This window comes from Morone saxatilis, unplaced genomic scaffold, assembly GCF_004916995.1.
Source record: "Morone saxatilis isolate NCDOM2014 unplaced genomic scaffold, NCSU_SB_2.0 Contig16, whole genome shotgun sequence".
Classification (NCBI taxonomy): Eukaryota; Metazoa; Chordata; class Actinopteri; family Moronidae; genus Morone; species Morone saxatilis.
This window is the reverse complement of record NW_023339718.1, coordinates 22,827,810-22,841,710: the sequence shown is the minus strand read 5'-3', so window position 1 is coordinate 22,841,710 and position 13,901 is coordinate 22,827,810. Positions and strand designations below refer to the sequence as shown.

General features: G+C 43.0%; 1 protein-coding gene across 1 annotated transcript in view; it reads right to left on the bottom strand.

The window, feature by feature from the left end:
- gnb1l (guanine nucleotide binding protein (G protein), beta polypeptide 1-like) overlaps positions 1-13,901 on the bottom strand; it is a 29,254-nt gene that overhangs the window by 11,834 nt on the left and 3,519 nt on the right. Inside the window, exons 2-5 of the mRNA XM_035658936.1 lie at positions 6,584-6,755; positions 6,075-6,200; positions 5,630-5,792; positions 2,621-2,713 (exon numbers count right to left, since the gene is read on the bottom strand). Coding sequence (XP_035514829.1) covers positions 2,621-2,713; positions 5,630-5,792; positions 6,075-6,200; positions 6,584-6,693 — 492 coding nt within the window. The 5' untranslated portion in view covers positions 6,694-6,755. The remainder of the gene's footprint in view (positions 1-2,620; positions 2,714-5,629; positions 5,793-6,074; positions 6,201-6,583; positions 6,756-13,901) is intronic.

Below are 13,901 nucleotides of genomic sequence, written 5' to 3'. Positions count from 1 at the left end.
TTTTTAATTGAGTCAAATCATTACCTCCAAAGTACTGTACTGCTGTTACAGTAGCCCTGTATTCATTTACAGCCCTTTTGAAAGGCAAATGCTCATATATAGCCTGTTATGTATTAGCTTAAATTTGGCCAAAAAATAAGTAGTAGAGGCCTCCATGAGGCACACATGCTGGACAACTTCTAGTCTCCAAGTGAGTGATCAAAGGTTTATGTTATTTATATTATTGTTTTGTATGGACTGTAGCTAACTGCCATGTGTTGCACTGTGGCAGTATTTATTGGTGGACGTGTGCTGTACTATTTAGTGTATATCTATTACATTGTATATATGAATTTTAAAGGACAAGTCGTATTATTTAATTTCAAGGGTCCCCTTCTAACATCTGGCCTAGGACAACAGCTGAATATTAGGCTTTTAGGCTAATTCTGGCTCACTAACAGTATTTTCTCTGTTGATTAATGAGCACCATCGCTGTCAAATAAACTTATGCAATAAAAAACACAAATAAATAAAATCTAAATGCAATTAGAGAGAAGTATGTGACAATTCCAAAGTTATTGTATATTTAGCAAACACTTCCATGTCATTTCCTTATGTGGTAAGTCCTTCCAAAACCATGAACGACTCAGAGACCAACAGCTTGTTTGCTGATGTGGCCGCCACAGGCCTCAGGCAGGCACTGCTTCAACATAAGGAACCAATCGTTTCCTCCGGTTTTTGTCCTGGTCCACTATGATGTCATGGCCACGAGGCAGCAAGGTGATGAGCTGAGAGTGATGGATATCTGTATAGGAACATTTCCTTTTCCCCGCCAGCCTCTGTTCACATTAAAAGCATTGCACATCATACATCAATACTGTCCCCCTGGCCAAGCCCTACGTCCCTGCACACGTCAAACCCACATGTGGAGGCACTTTCCTCCTCCACGTTTGCCCGTATTGTTCATCGCTTCACAGCCAAGCAGATTCAGAGAAATCAGATAGCTCTGTCACCTTTAAGACATATCCCAGCGTATGAACTCAGGGCTGGGTGGGATTTTGCTGAAGGGAAGCTGAATTGAGAAGAAAGTGCAGTTTAACACTGCGTTTAATCTTTTCCATAAACTCCGGCAGAGAGGGCTTAAAGGCCCGACAATAAATCTGTTGGTGAGTCTGTCTTGAAAATAATGGAGGATAATCACTTCTCATCTCAACGGTGGGAAGAAGAGAAGGAGGGATGGTGAGAGGGAAGACAGAGTGGAGATCATTGTCAGTGGCTTCTCCCTGGTGCGTGTGCGTGATAGAGAGAGACAGGGTGGAGAGAGGGGTGAGGGTGTCAGCTGTTGCCTCCTGCTGTGAGAGGTTAAGGAAACAGTGGGTAGCATATGAGCATCTGATGTGAAAGACAACATGAACATTTTTTCTTCTTATGACTGACAGACATTCTTTCATTCTGTCTGTGGGTAGAGTTGTGTGTTTGAAAGAGGGTTAACACACGCACACCCACACATGCGCATGCACACGCACACGCACACACACACACACACACACGAGTCGCTCAGTCAGCGTAACAGATGAACATGCCGAGGCCTTGAAAGGAATCAGCCTGAAATGATTTAGAATCACCTGGGCCATTCGGCTTTGAAGTCAGACAGCTGCCTGTGCTGTATTACAATGATATTATATAATTTATAATGATATAATTGATCATTATGTTTCCTGGCACTCAACGCTGAACCAGCATTGGTTCATAAATCAGATGATGAAAGGAGGGTGTAACAGTGAAATCAAAGGGAGACAAAGAAAAACACAAACACAATGTCAGCATGCACTGTGAGACTCTAACTTGCCTTCATGTCTCTATAATAACTTCACAAACACAATGTCACCTTTATGGTTTTTGTAGCTATTAAAGTAACTCTAATTAGTATTACAGGAATACAGGACTGAATGCGCACAGGCCAGCAATTTGCCTCACTCTGGCTTTAAAATGATAAGCTGTGTTTTGATTTCTGTTGCCTGTAAACTGTAACAGATCATAAAATTTGTTCAAACCATCCACAGTCTTGCATAAGTCTGAAACCCCACTCTGTCCCCTAAAGCCCCAAACCCAAAATGTTAATAATTAACCATGAAAATAATTACAGGGTCTCGTTAATGGCTGGAAAATAAAACTTTCGACAGCATTTACAAAACAGAAAGCTAACTTTCTGCTTGCATCAGATTGGATGCACAGCTGCAGGCTGATATATGGCTGTGAACCCCCGGCCCTTCCAAACGCTCTAATTACAGCGTTGGAACTCGCTGCCAGCTGAGAGGAAATGCTTGGAAAAATGGCCCAGGACAAGATGTTGGGCTGTAAATCATGTGCCACATCTCTCATATTTTTGTTGACTTTTCTATTATTGCATCTTGTAATGGGCTGTTGGCCAATCAGAATAAAGCAGGTAAGTCGTGAAAAAGTACCATTTAGAACAAGGAGGAAAGAGAAGGTAGAGAATCTCCTGCTTTTGATAATGGCTGCCAAGGTGAACTCCTTGAACCTGAGATGGAGACAAATTGCTACTTTTTGAGGGGTTAAGTTAAAAGCACTGCAACACTTTCTGTTAAAATGACACGTGATAGGAACGTCTGGTGCTTACCTGCCACAGTTTGATGCACATGACCATCCCCAGCTTAGCATCAGGTACCAGGGTGCAGACTGGGGTCTTACTGGGTAGCTCAATAATCTTGATCTGCAGAGAACACGTGACAATTAAAACTCACAAAAAGTAGCTGGCCTATTCACCTCCACATTCTAGCAGTTCTGTGATGCAGTACTTAGACACAGCCTAACTTGAGGTGAATGTTAACATCAGTATGCTCACAATGACAATGAAATTAGGTATGTTAACCCTGAGGTGTTGCTCCCTTGTAGTATTCAGCCTGCAGCCTCATCTCACTTGATTTCTGTGCATTTTTGGGTGTCAACATGCTAAACTACTCATACTATCCCCACTGGCTACATTTTTAGGCTAAACTGTGAGTCATTTGCCCGTCAAAGCTCTGAGAGCACAACCTGAAGCTGCCAGGCAGACTTTCATATTTCTATTTTACATGTTTTAGGAATTTATCCAATATATCCATAAGGTATTTTTGTTTTAATATATCGGTTTTCATTATTTCTATTGCAATGCCATTTTCATTATTGTGAGCCAGTTATAGTTACACAGTAAATTGCAGTTTATTTATCTACAAGCTGTCTGCCGAGTCATGATTTGTTTGTCTTCTGCATTCACATAACAAAGCAGCAACCTGAATATGTCATTGTGGTTCAGGACCTCCGCAGATCAGAGTGCCTCCAACCAGCAGTACAGTACCATCCATCAGTCCAGAGCAGCCGCCCCGCTGTCTATAATAAATCCTGCTAAAGCCTGACCCCGTGACATGAATGGTGTTTTCCTGCACACATTGGCACTGATTCTGATAAAATACACAGTCTAATGAAGCCAGTGATAAAGCATGTGCCTTTGTTATGTGTACCCACATCACTACCAAAACTCATTCCTTTGACTTCCTCCGCACTGATGATCCGCATATTCATCCTCATTAGGCCTCAGATTAAACAGCCCTTTAAGGGAAGCGATCTGTATTTTAGCACTAGGCCACATCTGTCCTGCAAGTTTACCTCTGCGTGCCTGACAAAGAGGGCCTTTAAGGACTGCACTGTGCCTCAGGTGATCACTGTTCTTGTGTGGCATCCCACTGCCCATAAATAAAACACCCACACTATTAATTAATGTTTCTGCCACAGCAGTAATCTGCTGCCAGCAATCTCACTGTGAGCAGTAAACAGTAAAACCACCTGAAATAGCTGAGAAGGAATTATTCAGTTTTCTTGGTTACATACCTAAATATTGACCTGTCTTCATATTGCCTGAGGCGCTAAATCAAGCCATTGTGCATGTTTTGTGGCAAAGTGCAAATGTATTGTTTCTTGAGGGGAGTCATTTATGTGGGTGTTTTATTTGCGGATACATGATAAGAAATTGTCTTGGACACTTATGTCTGTGGAATGGGGTGGGTGGCCTGTTTTGGTCTACCTTGTATGGGTGTGTGTGTGTGTTTCTGTCTGTCTGTGTCTGTTGGGACAATGGCATTATTGAGGTGCTGGGAGTCACAGGCGCCCTGATGCCTGGCCTGCTGGACGGGGGTTAGCAGAGGCACATTTGGCTGGATCAGGTGACCGCTCCGTCCCTTTCAAGTGTGGCTCCTCCACAGCGAAGCAAGTAACATGAATCTGGAGGCAATATAAGATGCTGGGCTGCCCTCTACCCCATCCTCCCTCACTCCACACAAAACCGTACAGGCTTGTAGGTATTGAGCATTAACTACTGCTCAATACTGCTCTATGCTGTGCAGACAGAACTGTGATCTCATTCCATTGTGCAGTCTCTTCAGGTTTGGGAATTCTCTTTTTAACCCTCAAATATTAAAACTGTGAACGGCCACGTTGACTCCTTCATCAGCCACAGCAGGAGTTACTTTATAAAAATCACTTTCTTAGGCCCTCACAGACCTAATTACTGTTTTAGACAAACAGATACACTGAATGGTATGTTACTAGCCACAGCCAAAATTAACTGACATTTAGCTGTTGGCTGGTATTAAGTTCCTGTCCTTGCAATGTGCATGCTGACTCATGACATGAAGTCTGGTTTGTTAATGATGCTGTTTAGATTGCCGTTTGACAGTTCCCTGGCTGCAAAATGCATGCTCAATATGTCACGTTGACTCACTCACGACACATTCATTGACGCACGGCTAAAAATATTATGTTTGCCACCTGATTGAATTCAAGCCATTTCATATTTATGGATCAGACCACATGCAAACGATCACAGTGTGTGGTAACAGGAAAAGATGACAGGGGTTTGATGTAAGAGAACATCTCTTTCTGTGGGACCTCCAATTTTCCACTAACCTCCTAAATGGTACTAAAAGCCACAAATATGTGTGAACGCTTAAAGTCAATCCAGCAAACTGGCAACAAGCAAGTCTGGTCAGGTTCATACAGGTTGGCATTTTTTTATACTAAAGTCAGACCAATTAACCATCCCACCTCCCACCTGCCAATAAACAGAAACATAGAACAACATGTGCCAGTGGACACTTTGATCAGGAGGGTTCCTCATTCATTTCTCCTCACTAAAATGGAAAACCCTCCTCAATAATAAATGATAATAAAAAATAATAAAAAATATTGAGCCATTTGTACATATTGATCAGTTTTAAACTGGCTATGTGGAGTCCTTTTCTTGAATTTAAAACTGCAGCATTTTCATATGAACTTCCTGAACTTCCTGAACAAATTTAACAAATAAGCATTTATGTATGTCATCATTATTTATAAATATTATTACAAGCCCATTAATGTCCACACTGAAGAGTAAAACTCCACAGAAGACACTGAAATCTTTGTTTGCTTTGTTTGACTTCAAAAGAGACCTTTCCTGCGTCCGTTTTTTATATGCAGTTATCATTTTCAAGGTTGCAACGGGCTGGAGCACATCCCAGCATGCACTGTGTGAGACTCAGGTTGCAAAATAAACTGGTCGCTAATTTATAAATGGGTTAATGCACGCAGACTATTTAGACTTTACATTCCTTACCTCCTCTGTCTGTTGTCCAGCGAAGGCCAGCAGGTAGTTTTCAGGGCTCGTCTCCAGCATGGAGCACTGGCAGAATCCAACACTGCCGGTCCACACAGAGTCCACCACCTCACTGCGACCTTGGCTCAGATCCCACAGACAGATCTGCATGTCCCGTCCCTGACTGCTCCACCAACGAACAAAAATCTTTTTTAGTTTTTTATTTAATAGTCTTATTATTAGCATATTTAAAAACCTGAGTGACAATATATTTGACTATTAAATTATTTAATCACCACAGGTTGGTTAGTCACTGAAAAGCTTAGTTAAAGAGAAAACCCTAAATTCCATACTTAGCATACACTTAAATAATATTTTGCATTCACAAATGATCTAACAGCAACAGCAAGAGAAGGATGAGTATGTTATCAGAAAGTTAGGAGACCAAGAGAACAGCCATCCTCACCTGATGAGGGTATCTCTAGCCTGCACTGTGCTGACCCAGATGACCGAGCTTCCAGAATGACCCTCCAGAATCCTCTCAGGCCTCCTGGTGTTCAGGTTCCAGATATGGATGGCACCCTTCCCTGACCTGCAAAACCCAGCATGATGCTTTATGAAGGCTGTTTATATTATTCATGCAGTATAGTCAACAGTGTTCTGCACCCAAATGTATGAACATATTTCCTTTTGTCCAAACTCACAAATACTTAAATAACACTGAAGCTTTTGGTGTGTGGTGCTTTAACAGCTGGCCTGCAAACTCTGTACTGTTTTAAAAATTGAAGTGCATTCTAATTGGTTGGCTTGGTATCTACTTCTGACATGCAGTATAGCAGCCATGATGGACAAAACGAAGCACTAAATTGTGTGTGAAATCTCCTAAAATACTACCAACAAAAAGAGGAAGAAAAAAAAAACTTCACTGGGGAGGACGAAGAGTCCAAATTCTAAATGTTGAGATAAATGACTCACCCAGAAAATAGGAGGGGAGTGTCCCCTCCATGGCAGCTAAAGTGGAGGGTGTTGAGGGGCCCGCCAGCCCCCCTCAGGGTGTAGATGGGAGACGGAGCAGGACGAGACATCCCTGGGTCGTGCAATCAATGTAAGGACGCAAGGAGGCCGCGAGCACATGTCACGACACCCACTGAAACAGACAACAAGAAAAAGTGAGCTAAGTGGCAACTGCAGTTTGAGCTCCAGTCAGTACTTTGCCAACAAAAACTTTAAACAATACTGTGCCGCTTTTTCAGCATAAATGAGAAAAAACTTCCATTCAAATCAGGTGAATTGGACTCTTTCAGGGGAATACAATAAGATAAAAGTGCAGCCTAAAATCCAAAATCAACTCATTTTGTTTTTGCACAAACACTGAGAGGAGACTGTCAGAAAGTAGCTCCATTTTGCCTTGAAGCCCTTCACTTCCACACAGCAGACAGTTGTGTTTAATGGACTGTCTGTACTTTCTCTATTGTTAGTAGCTACAAACCCTTTGGCTCTCTCTCTCTCTCTCGCTGCGTCTTCCTGCTCCTAGTCTACATGATAACACCTCTCTTACTCAATACGTCATAAATCACAAGCCCTGACAGCTTAATTACAGTAAACAGTCGGAGATTCAGGATTCTCACTGTTCTTGTGATCAACAGCCGTTGTCCCAGAGGCATTTATTCAGGCTTTTATGTCGTTTGTATGCCGGGCAGATGAGGAAACCCAACCGACCACAAGTATGCTGCAAGGAAATGATTCCTCAACATTAAACTGCAGCACAATCACATGTAAGTGACTTCAGGTAGCTCATATCCATCTATCAGTCCATTTTCTAAAACGCCTATTATGTTTAGAATCACAGGTGCCCTGAACCTGTTCATGCAAAAAGTGACTGACAGTGTATTCAAATTAGAACAGTTATTACCCAGAAAGCATGGTATTTTTTGAGTATTTATGATAGTATTTATTTCTCTGCATGACACGAGGGCCTTTATATAGGCTTATAGAGGCTTAATCTACTATCATATGTACATATATGAATAATGTAACATTCAAAATAGTGAGATATTTCTCATATGTTCTATTGCATAAGAAATAAATCAGTGACAATGCTTGTTTCAGTTATGCAACAGTTTCTACCTGGTTATCTGCAATAACATGTTCACCCAGACACCTACACTACTACGCCAGAACAAATCCTAAATATGACTATTCCAAAAAGATCAAAGTCAGCCAAACCACACCACTAAAGGTTACAGAAGGGAAGTAGCTCACATGAACACAAAGGAACTTTGAGAGTTAAGTGAGGAGGAAACAGAGAAACAGCTAGCCTGTCTCTCTCTAAAAATCTACCTACCAGTACCTCTAAATCTAATTTGTTTATTCTGCACAATGCAGCGATGTTGCCAGGCAACTAGCAAGAGCCTCCAGGAAGTTAAAGCCCCTAGCCAAGAATAAGCACAGCACAGAAACCCCTGTAAAACCACCACAAACGAGACATAGTGTGTTTATAAGTGAGCTTCTATGTGGACATAGTCAGGCTTGCTGTTTCCCCGTTTTCTGTCTCTATGCTACGCTAAGCTAACTATCTCTTGAGTCAAGCTTCAAATAGAACAGATATGAAACAGGGTAGCTTTATGTTTTAGGTCAAGTTAATGAGCACAACCCCACAAACCACCAGCCCACACACACACACAATCACCCCGTCCTCCACTTTTACTTATCATAACCCTTGCTCCCTGCAATCAGCAGACGCTGAAACTGGAGCCAGAGGCATTCAGGAGCAACCCATTTCAGGAGGTTAGTGGTTAAATTGTCCATGTGAATCTGTGAAGCGGAGAAACAGAGACCCCTGACCAGCCTGCCTAATTAAGGACACAACACTGCAGTCTGATGGACCCGCAAGGAAACCCATCAGACCCATCGGCTTTACTATCAATTTACACACTGCATGCTTGGAAAATGGAGCACTTTTTAATGCTCCCTATAGAAAATATGACCAAAACCATATGCTTTATATTTGCCATGGTTCAAAGCATATAGCTGTTTGCATAATATACTGACCATCGGGTATCTCTCATCTCTGAACTAAGACAACAGGAAGCTCTTCGGCCTACAACTGTACAAACTTGTTTTTGTGTGGTATGAAGAAAATGGCAAAAACCGTCAACAGAGGTTTTGTGAGGGTCTATCAGTTAAGCTGCTCCTCCTGTGAATGAGTGGGTAAGACTGCATTCCTGAGCCAGAGTCCTGTGCCTGTGTGAGAGTGTGACAGAGTGAGCCTCACCCTGATAACAGGTGGATTAAGCGTCCCTTATTGTCCTCTTGCAGCAGGCCTGCATGGAGCTGTGAGTCACGGACACAGCAGCAGCCTCCAACTGGCTGCTGCCATTGTCTCAAGGCCAGCGGCGGAAAGGGACTCTCCAATGACAATCACAGCTCACTGTCAATCACAGACAAAAGTTGGGGACAGTGGCGTAGATGTCACTTGGGGACTGTAAAACCAAACTTGTATCTGAAAGATTAATATAATGGCCACTTTTTCTTTGCCACTGCTCCCTCGGTGGACTTTTCCTTCTTTTTTCCAGGCATCAGCATTTCCCCCTAACAATAGGTCCGTTGTGGTGGCTGCAAGTGAGTCACCCACAAACCCAAATACAAACAAGCAGGCTGCTCAGGAAGGGAGAGACAGACACTGAAAACAAACAAGACGGTGGTAGGGTGTCACTCAAATCTATTTGCAAGGACCCTCAAATTGTTCCTTGCTAACAGAGGGAGGCAAACAATCGAGCCGGTCACTTTTCAAGTCTGACAAGAAAACATCTCTAGTAAATGCAAAGCTACCTTGGCTCTGGTCAAATACCCTCAAGGACAAGTAACTAGTTACATGAAATTGTCTCTACCAAGCAGTTTTAATGAACCTAAGAGGCTTCCATAAAGTGATTGAGCAATAGATAAATACCCAAATAGGTCGGGGGAACTTTCTTATTAAACTTGTCCACAGACATTACAGAACGGGGTAAGGTCTAATTAAACTTGTGTGTGGTGGACAGGGCATAATAAATCAGATTGACTGATTAATATACCTGAGCTGGATATGGGAGCCAGTGGGAAGAGGCAGGAGAGGAAGATTGAGGCTCCTGTTGGCCCTGTAACAGATAAGACAGCTCTGGGGTAATCTGACTCTAAGTCCATGGATAAAGGCAGTTTGTCTCTTCTTGGGCCGTCTGTCCACACCTACTGGGTAATTAGGCCTAATTATGAGAGAAAGGTCCGCTTCCCCTTCATGTTATTAAATAAGAGCCAGCCTCGTCCGCCAAGGATCTCTCAACACCAGCAAGGGGCTGGCGACCTTCAGATCAAACGCAGCCACTATCTGTGCCCCCCCACCCCACCCCTTCGACTGCAGCACCCATTCCTCTCCTCAGCATACAGCTGCGCATATGAGGCGGGCTTTAGAGGCGTGGCCCGCAAATGGGGAGAGTAGCAAGATCGAGGTACATGGGGCATCAACCAGTTTTTTTTGGTGGCGGCGAAGGGAGAGGGGGGCCCTGTTTTCACGCATTCCTTGCTAGGGCTCTTTAATGCTAGCATATCATTGTGATCGCCAGCTACCCCACCTGAACTGCCACCCTTGTCAAAATTTCTTGCCATTACAATAAAACAAAAGAAGCAGAGACATAGGAGTGGTGGTGAACAGAGAAGGTCGTGGTACTCCCCCGGGGCGCTGGGAGAGAGGGGGGGGGCAGGGGCCACAACAGGTTATACTGATCCACTTAGGAGGTTTATATACAAGAAGCTTTAATAATAGCCCCAGCATATCAACAGGAGCCATTCATGGAAACCGGCATGGGATCCCAAGATCCAGTGCTAATATCAGCCATACGTCAAAATATCGGAGATCTGAGCTGCCATGATGAAAACTGAAATAGAACTCTCACTACACAATAACTCAAAAGTACACTCTCCCTAGATCAGGCCTACCCATGAAAAAGCCAATACGTATTAGAACCTTTAAACCAATAAACTACTTCTTATTCTTCACACGAGAACAAGAACCTAACATCCATCCAATTCCTAGACTACATCATACCCCAGCTATTATCATTCTGGCTGGTTTAACATCGCATGCAATGGATCTTATCTGCCGTTTCACCTGCGCTTTTCGCCCGTTCTCGCGCCAAGGAGGGCATTCCACCCTAGAGACTGGTCATGTATAAGATGTGGTGAGCTGGGCTCCCAATCATAAATCATTTAGTTCAGGCCCTTTTTTTTCACCAAGCCTCACACCACAAGACATAAAAAATACAGATCCTCTGAGGAGGAAGCCACAACACTCGCCAACCGAATTAGAGAGCGAGCTCCATTTATAAAAGTCCAGTTACACAAACAACATTGGGAAGTGGCGAGGAAGACACACCCCGTTTATTGTGTCTTCGGTGGGGTTATCTGGACTGGATAAACAGTTCCAGCGCAATAGAGGCTGAAGTCAGACACAAGTGCACCAAACACCCACTGTCAGTCACAGATCCAATGAGTGGGAAGAGGTGGCACTTCTGTTCGTCCAGTGAAAATGGCCAAAAGCTGAATGCTAAAGCACAGGGTCCATTGCAGAAATAAGGGATTAAAATGCCTTTGTGGGTGTCATTGAGCGCACGGCAACTGATGAGCACTAGTCAGAGGGTCCTGTTATTACACGAAGAAACGTCGACTGGACGAGTCTCACCAAAAAAACCGGTACCAGCGAGCCCTTATCTGTTTAGCACTATACACCCAATTTCCTCCACTGAACGTCATATTACCTTGGGAAACACTAAGAGGATAAAGGGACACAAGAGGGGTCGACACGCTCAAGTGTCAGTCTCTCCACGACGTTCAAACCGGTACCATAGGGTGTGATGGGTTTGGTATTATAGGGATTTTGCTGTTTTATACAGCGAAAAGATATATGAAAACAGGTCACTCTTGTTATATAATGCATAAATATCCAATATGAACATCAAGCAAGAAAGGGGATAAAGAACACAGAACAACCAAAATGATGTTACACTTTGGTCAAACAGCAACAACCACCAGGTTCTAACAACACATGCTCAGTCATCCTCAACACCGGTGCTGGACCCCATAACACTGTGATGAGTGATCTGCATGAACAGACATCAACGTAAATGGACGGTGGAAAGGTTTGACAGGAGTGCACTATGGCGAGCACATGGTCAAAACAGCTCCGAGCAGTCCTAACCAACTCTCTGAAAAGCTCCTATAACAATAGCCAGGACTGAACAAAAGCAACACAAGTAAGATTCCAACTATAAGCAATGGCATAAATTCATAAGAACGTCACCAGGTGAAGCCACCTTCACACGCGCTCAACCGAAGCACTGGCATAGTATAAGCCCCCTTTCACAGGGGTACAACAAGCAAAAGCATTCCATCCCCCCCCAGGTCAAATCCACACTGCTTGCTTTTTAAAAAATAAAAACAACTCCATCCACCACCAAGCTTATTTATCAGCTCTAGCCTCCAAATTCCCAAGACTGTGACGGCCGCAGGGTGGAACACTATGATGTCGTGTTTTGGTGAGAGAGCTTTTGCTGATTGCGTCTTTGAAAGAGGAGACTGGACGTTAAAGATTTAAATGAACAGTAACCACAGCTTCCAACAAATATCACTGGAAAACCTCTTCCACTGCCTGACTCATATCCTGCTGTAAATTAAACCCAATAGGGTGGATTCCAGGCGCGTTGTAATAAACGTGACATATTTCAGAGAAAGAACAGAAAAGCAAAACTTGGTCTACTGGCGCATGGGAAAAGGCAGGTCAATCGGCTATTTCAGCAGGTTTTATGACAAAACGTGGATTGGCCCTATCTAGAGCCAGTTGTTAGTTTGTCCATTCTGGGCTAGCTGTAGAAACATGCGGGCCAACACACAGACAGACCACCCACAGCGTGACACTGTCTCGTAGACCTACGAAAGGAGCTGTGCATCCGGTCGCTAGGGTAACAAAAAACAGACAAAGAGAGAGATCCTCGCAGTGCAAGATATAAGAAGTTGAACATAACACTGAATGAAAACATACCTTAACGAATCATTATTTCATTTCTTCTAAACAAACTCACGAATACCTCCTAAATGTTTTCACCACTGGACCTTTAAGAAGAGGTCCACTCAACTCATCCTCATTATTGTATCTGCTGACGTTCTCCCAAATAAACATTCGATTACAGGCTGGTTCCTGAGAATATTTCACCGAGCTTACAAGAGACAGCTCAACAGCCGAACTTTACATTCGAAGAACTGGGGCAGGTTGTATCTCAGTTGGAAACTCAATAACATGTACTCACTGACCTTCTAGTAAACGATAAGCCATCAATACGCCATATCTCTTGACTTGACAACTCTTGCCCTTTTTTTTTTTTTTTTAAATAAGGCTCGACTTCCACAATCATATACACTGTTCAGTACAGCTCTCTAAAGTATATTCTGCTGGAATCTGATCGGAGGTTTAACATGTAAGTTAACGCTAATTACAAAAGCATTTTACATGGCGTTCTTATTGTACTACTAATTGTTTGTTAATTATACAGTTATTTGATTCACTTCTCATGTACAGTCCTCTTAAACAGACATAGCCACGATCTGACATATCATATAGTTGATCGATTTGATTTACTGATGCAAATATGAGATAGGGCATAAAACAAAAAAGGACAACAAGGACAACGAGAAGAGCTTAGAATTGTGTTCGTGTCTGCGTGCGACTCAAATGGAGGATATCAAGGTTCAAAACAGTGTTCATTGGTTCTGTACGGAAGCCCTAAAGGGCCATCCAATGTGAGGCCCGGAAGTGGGCAGGAGGCGGTTTGTCATCCACTTATCACGTCATAGCATCAAAAGCAAGGAAAATGCGTTGACTCAGACATCTTGGTGGAAGCGACATATACACAAATAAGAAAGGAAAAAACCAAAACTGGATTTACGGAGCAGGGGGATAACATTCTAAAGGGGGGGAAAGGTGCCGGCGCCAGTTGCATTGCGGCGCTTTGTCAAATTAATACATAATTTGATCTAAGATCTTTTAAAACAGAGGAGTTCATTGATTGCTGCTGTTTAGGCGGGACATATTTGTTTACGGAAGCCGCTTAAAGGGAACCATTGATTCATTTGACATTTTTATCCTTCCATCTCTTTCCCGTTGATAACGACTTAAGTTTTCTCGAGATTCTCCGCGAGATACCACCGGAAAACTCTTTGTTCCCGAGATAAAAACGATATAAATTAATTCGAGATCGTCGAGAAATTT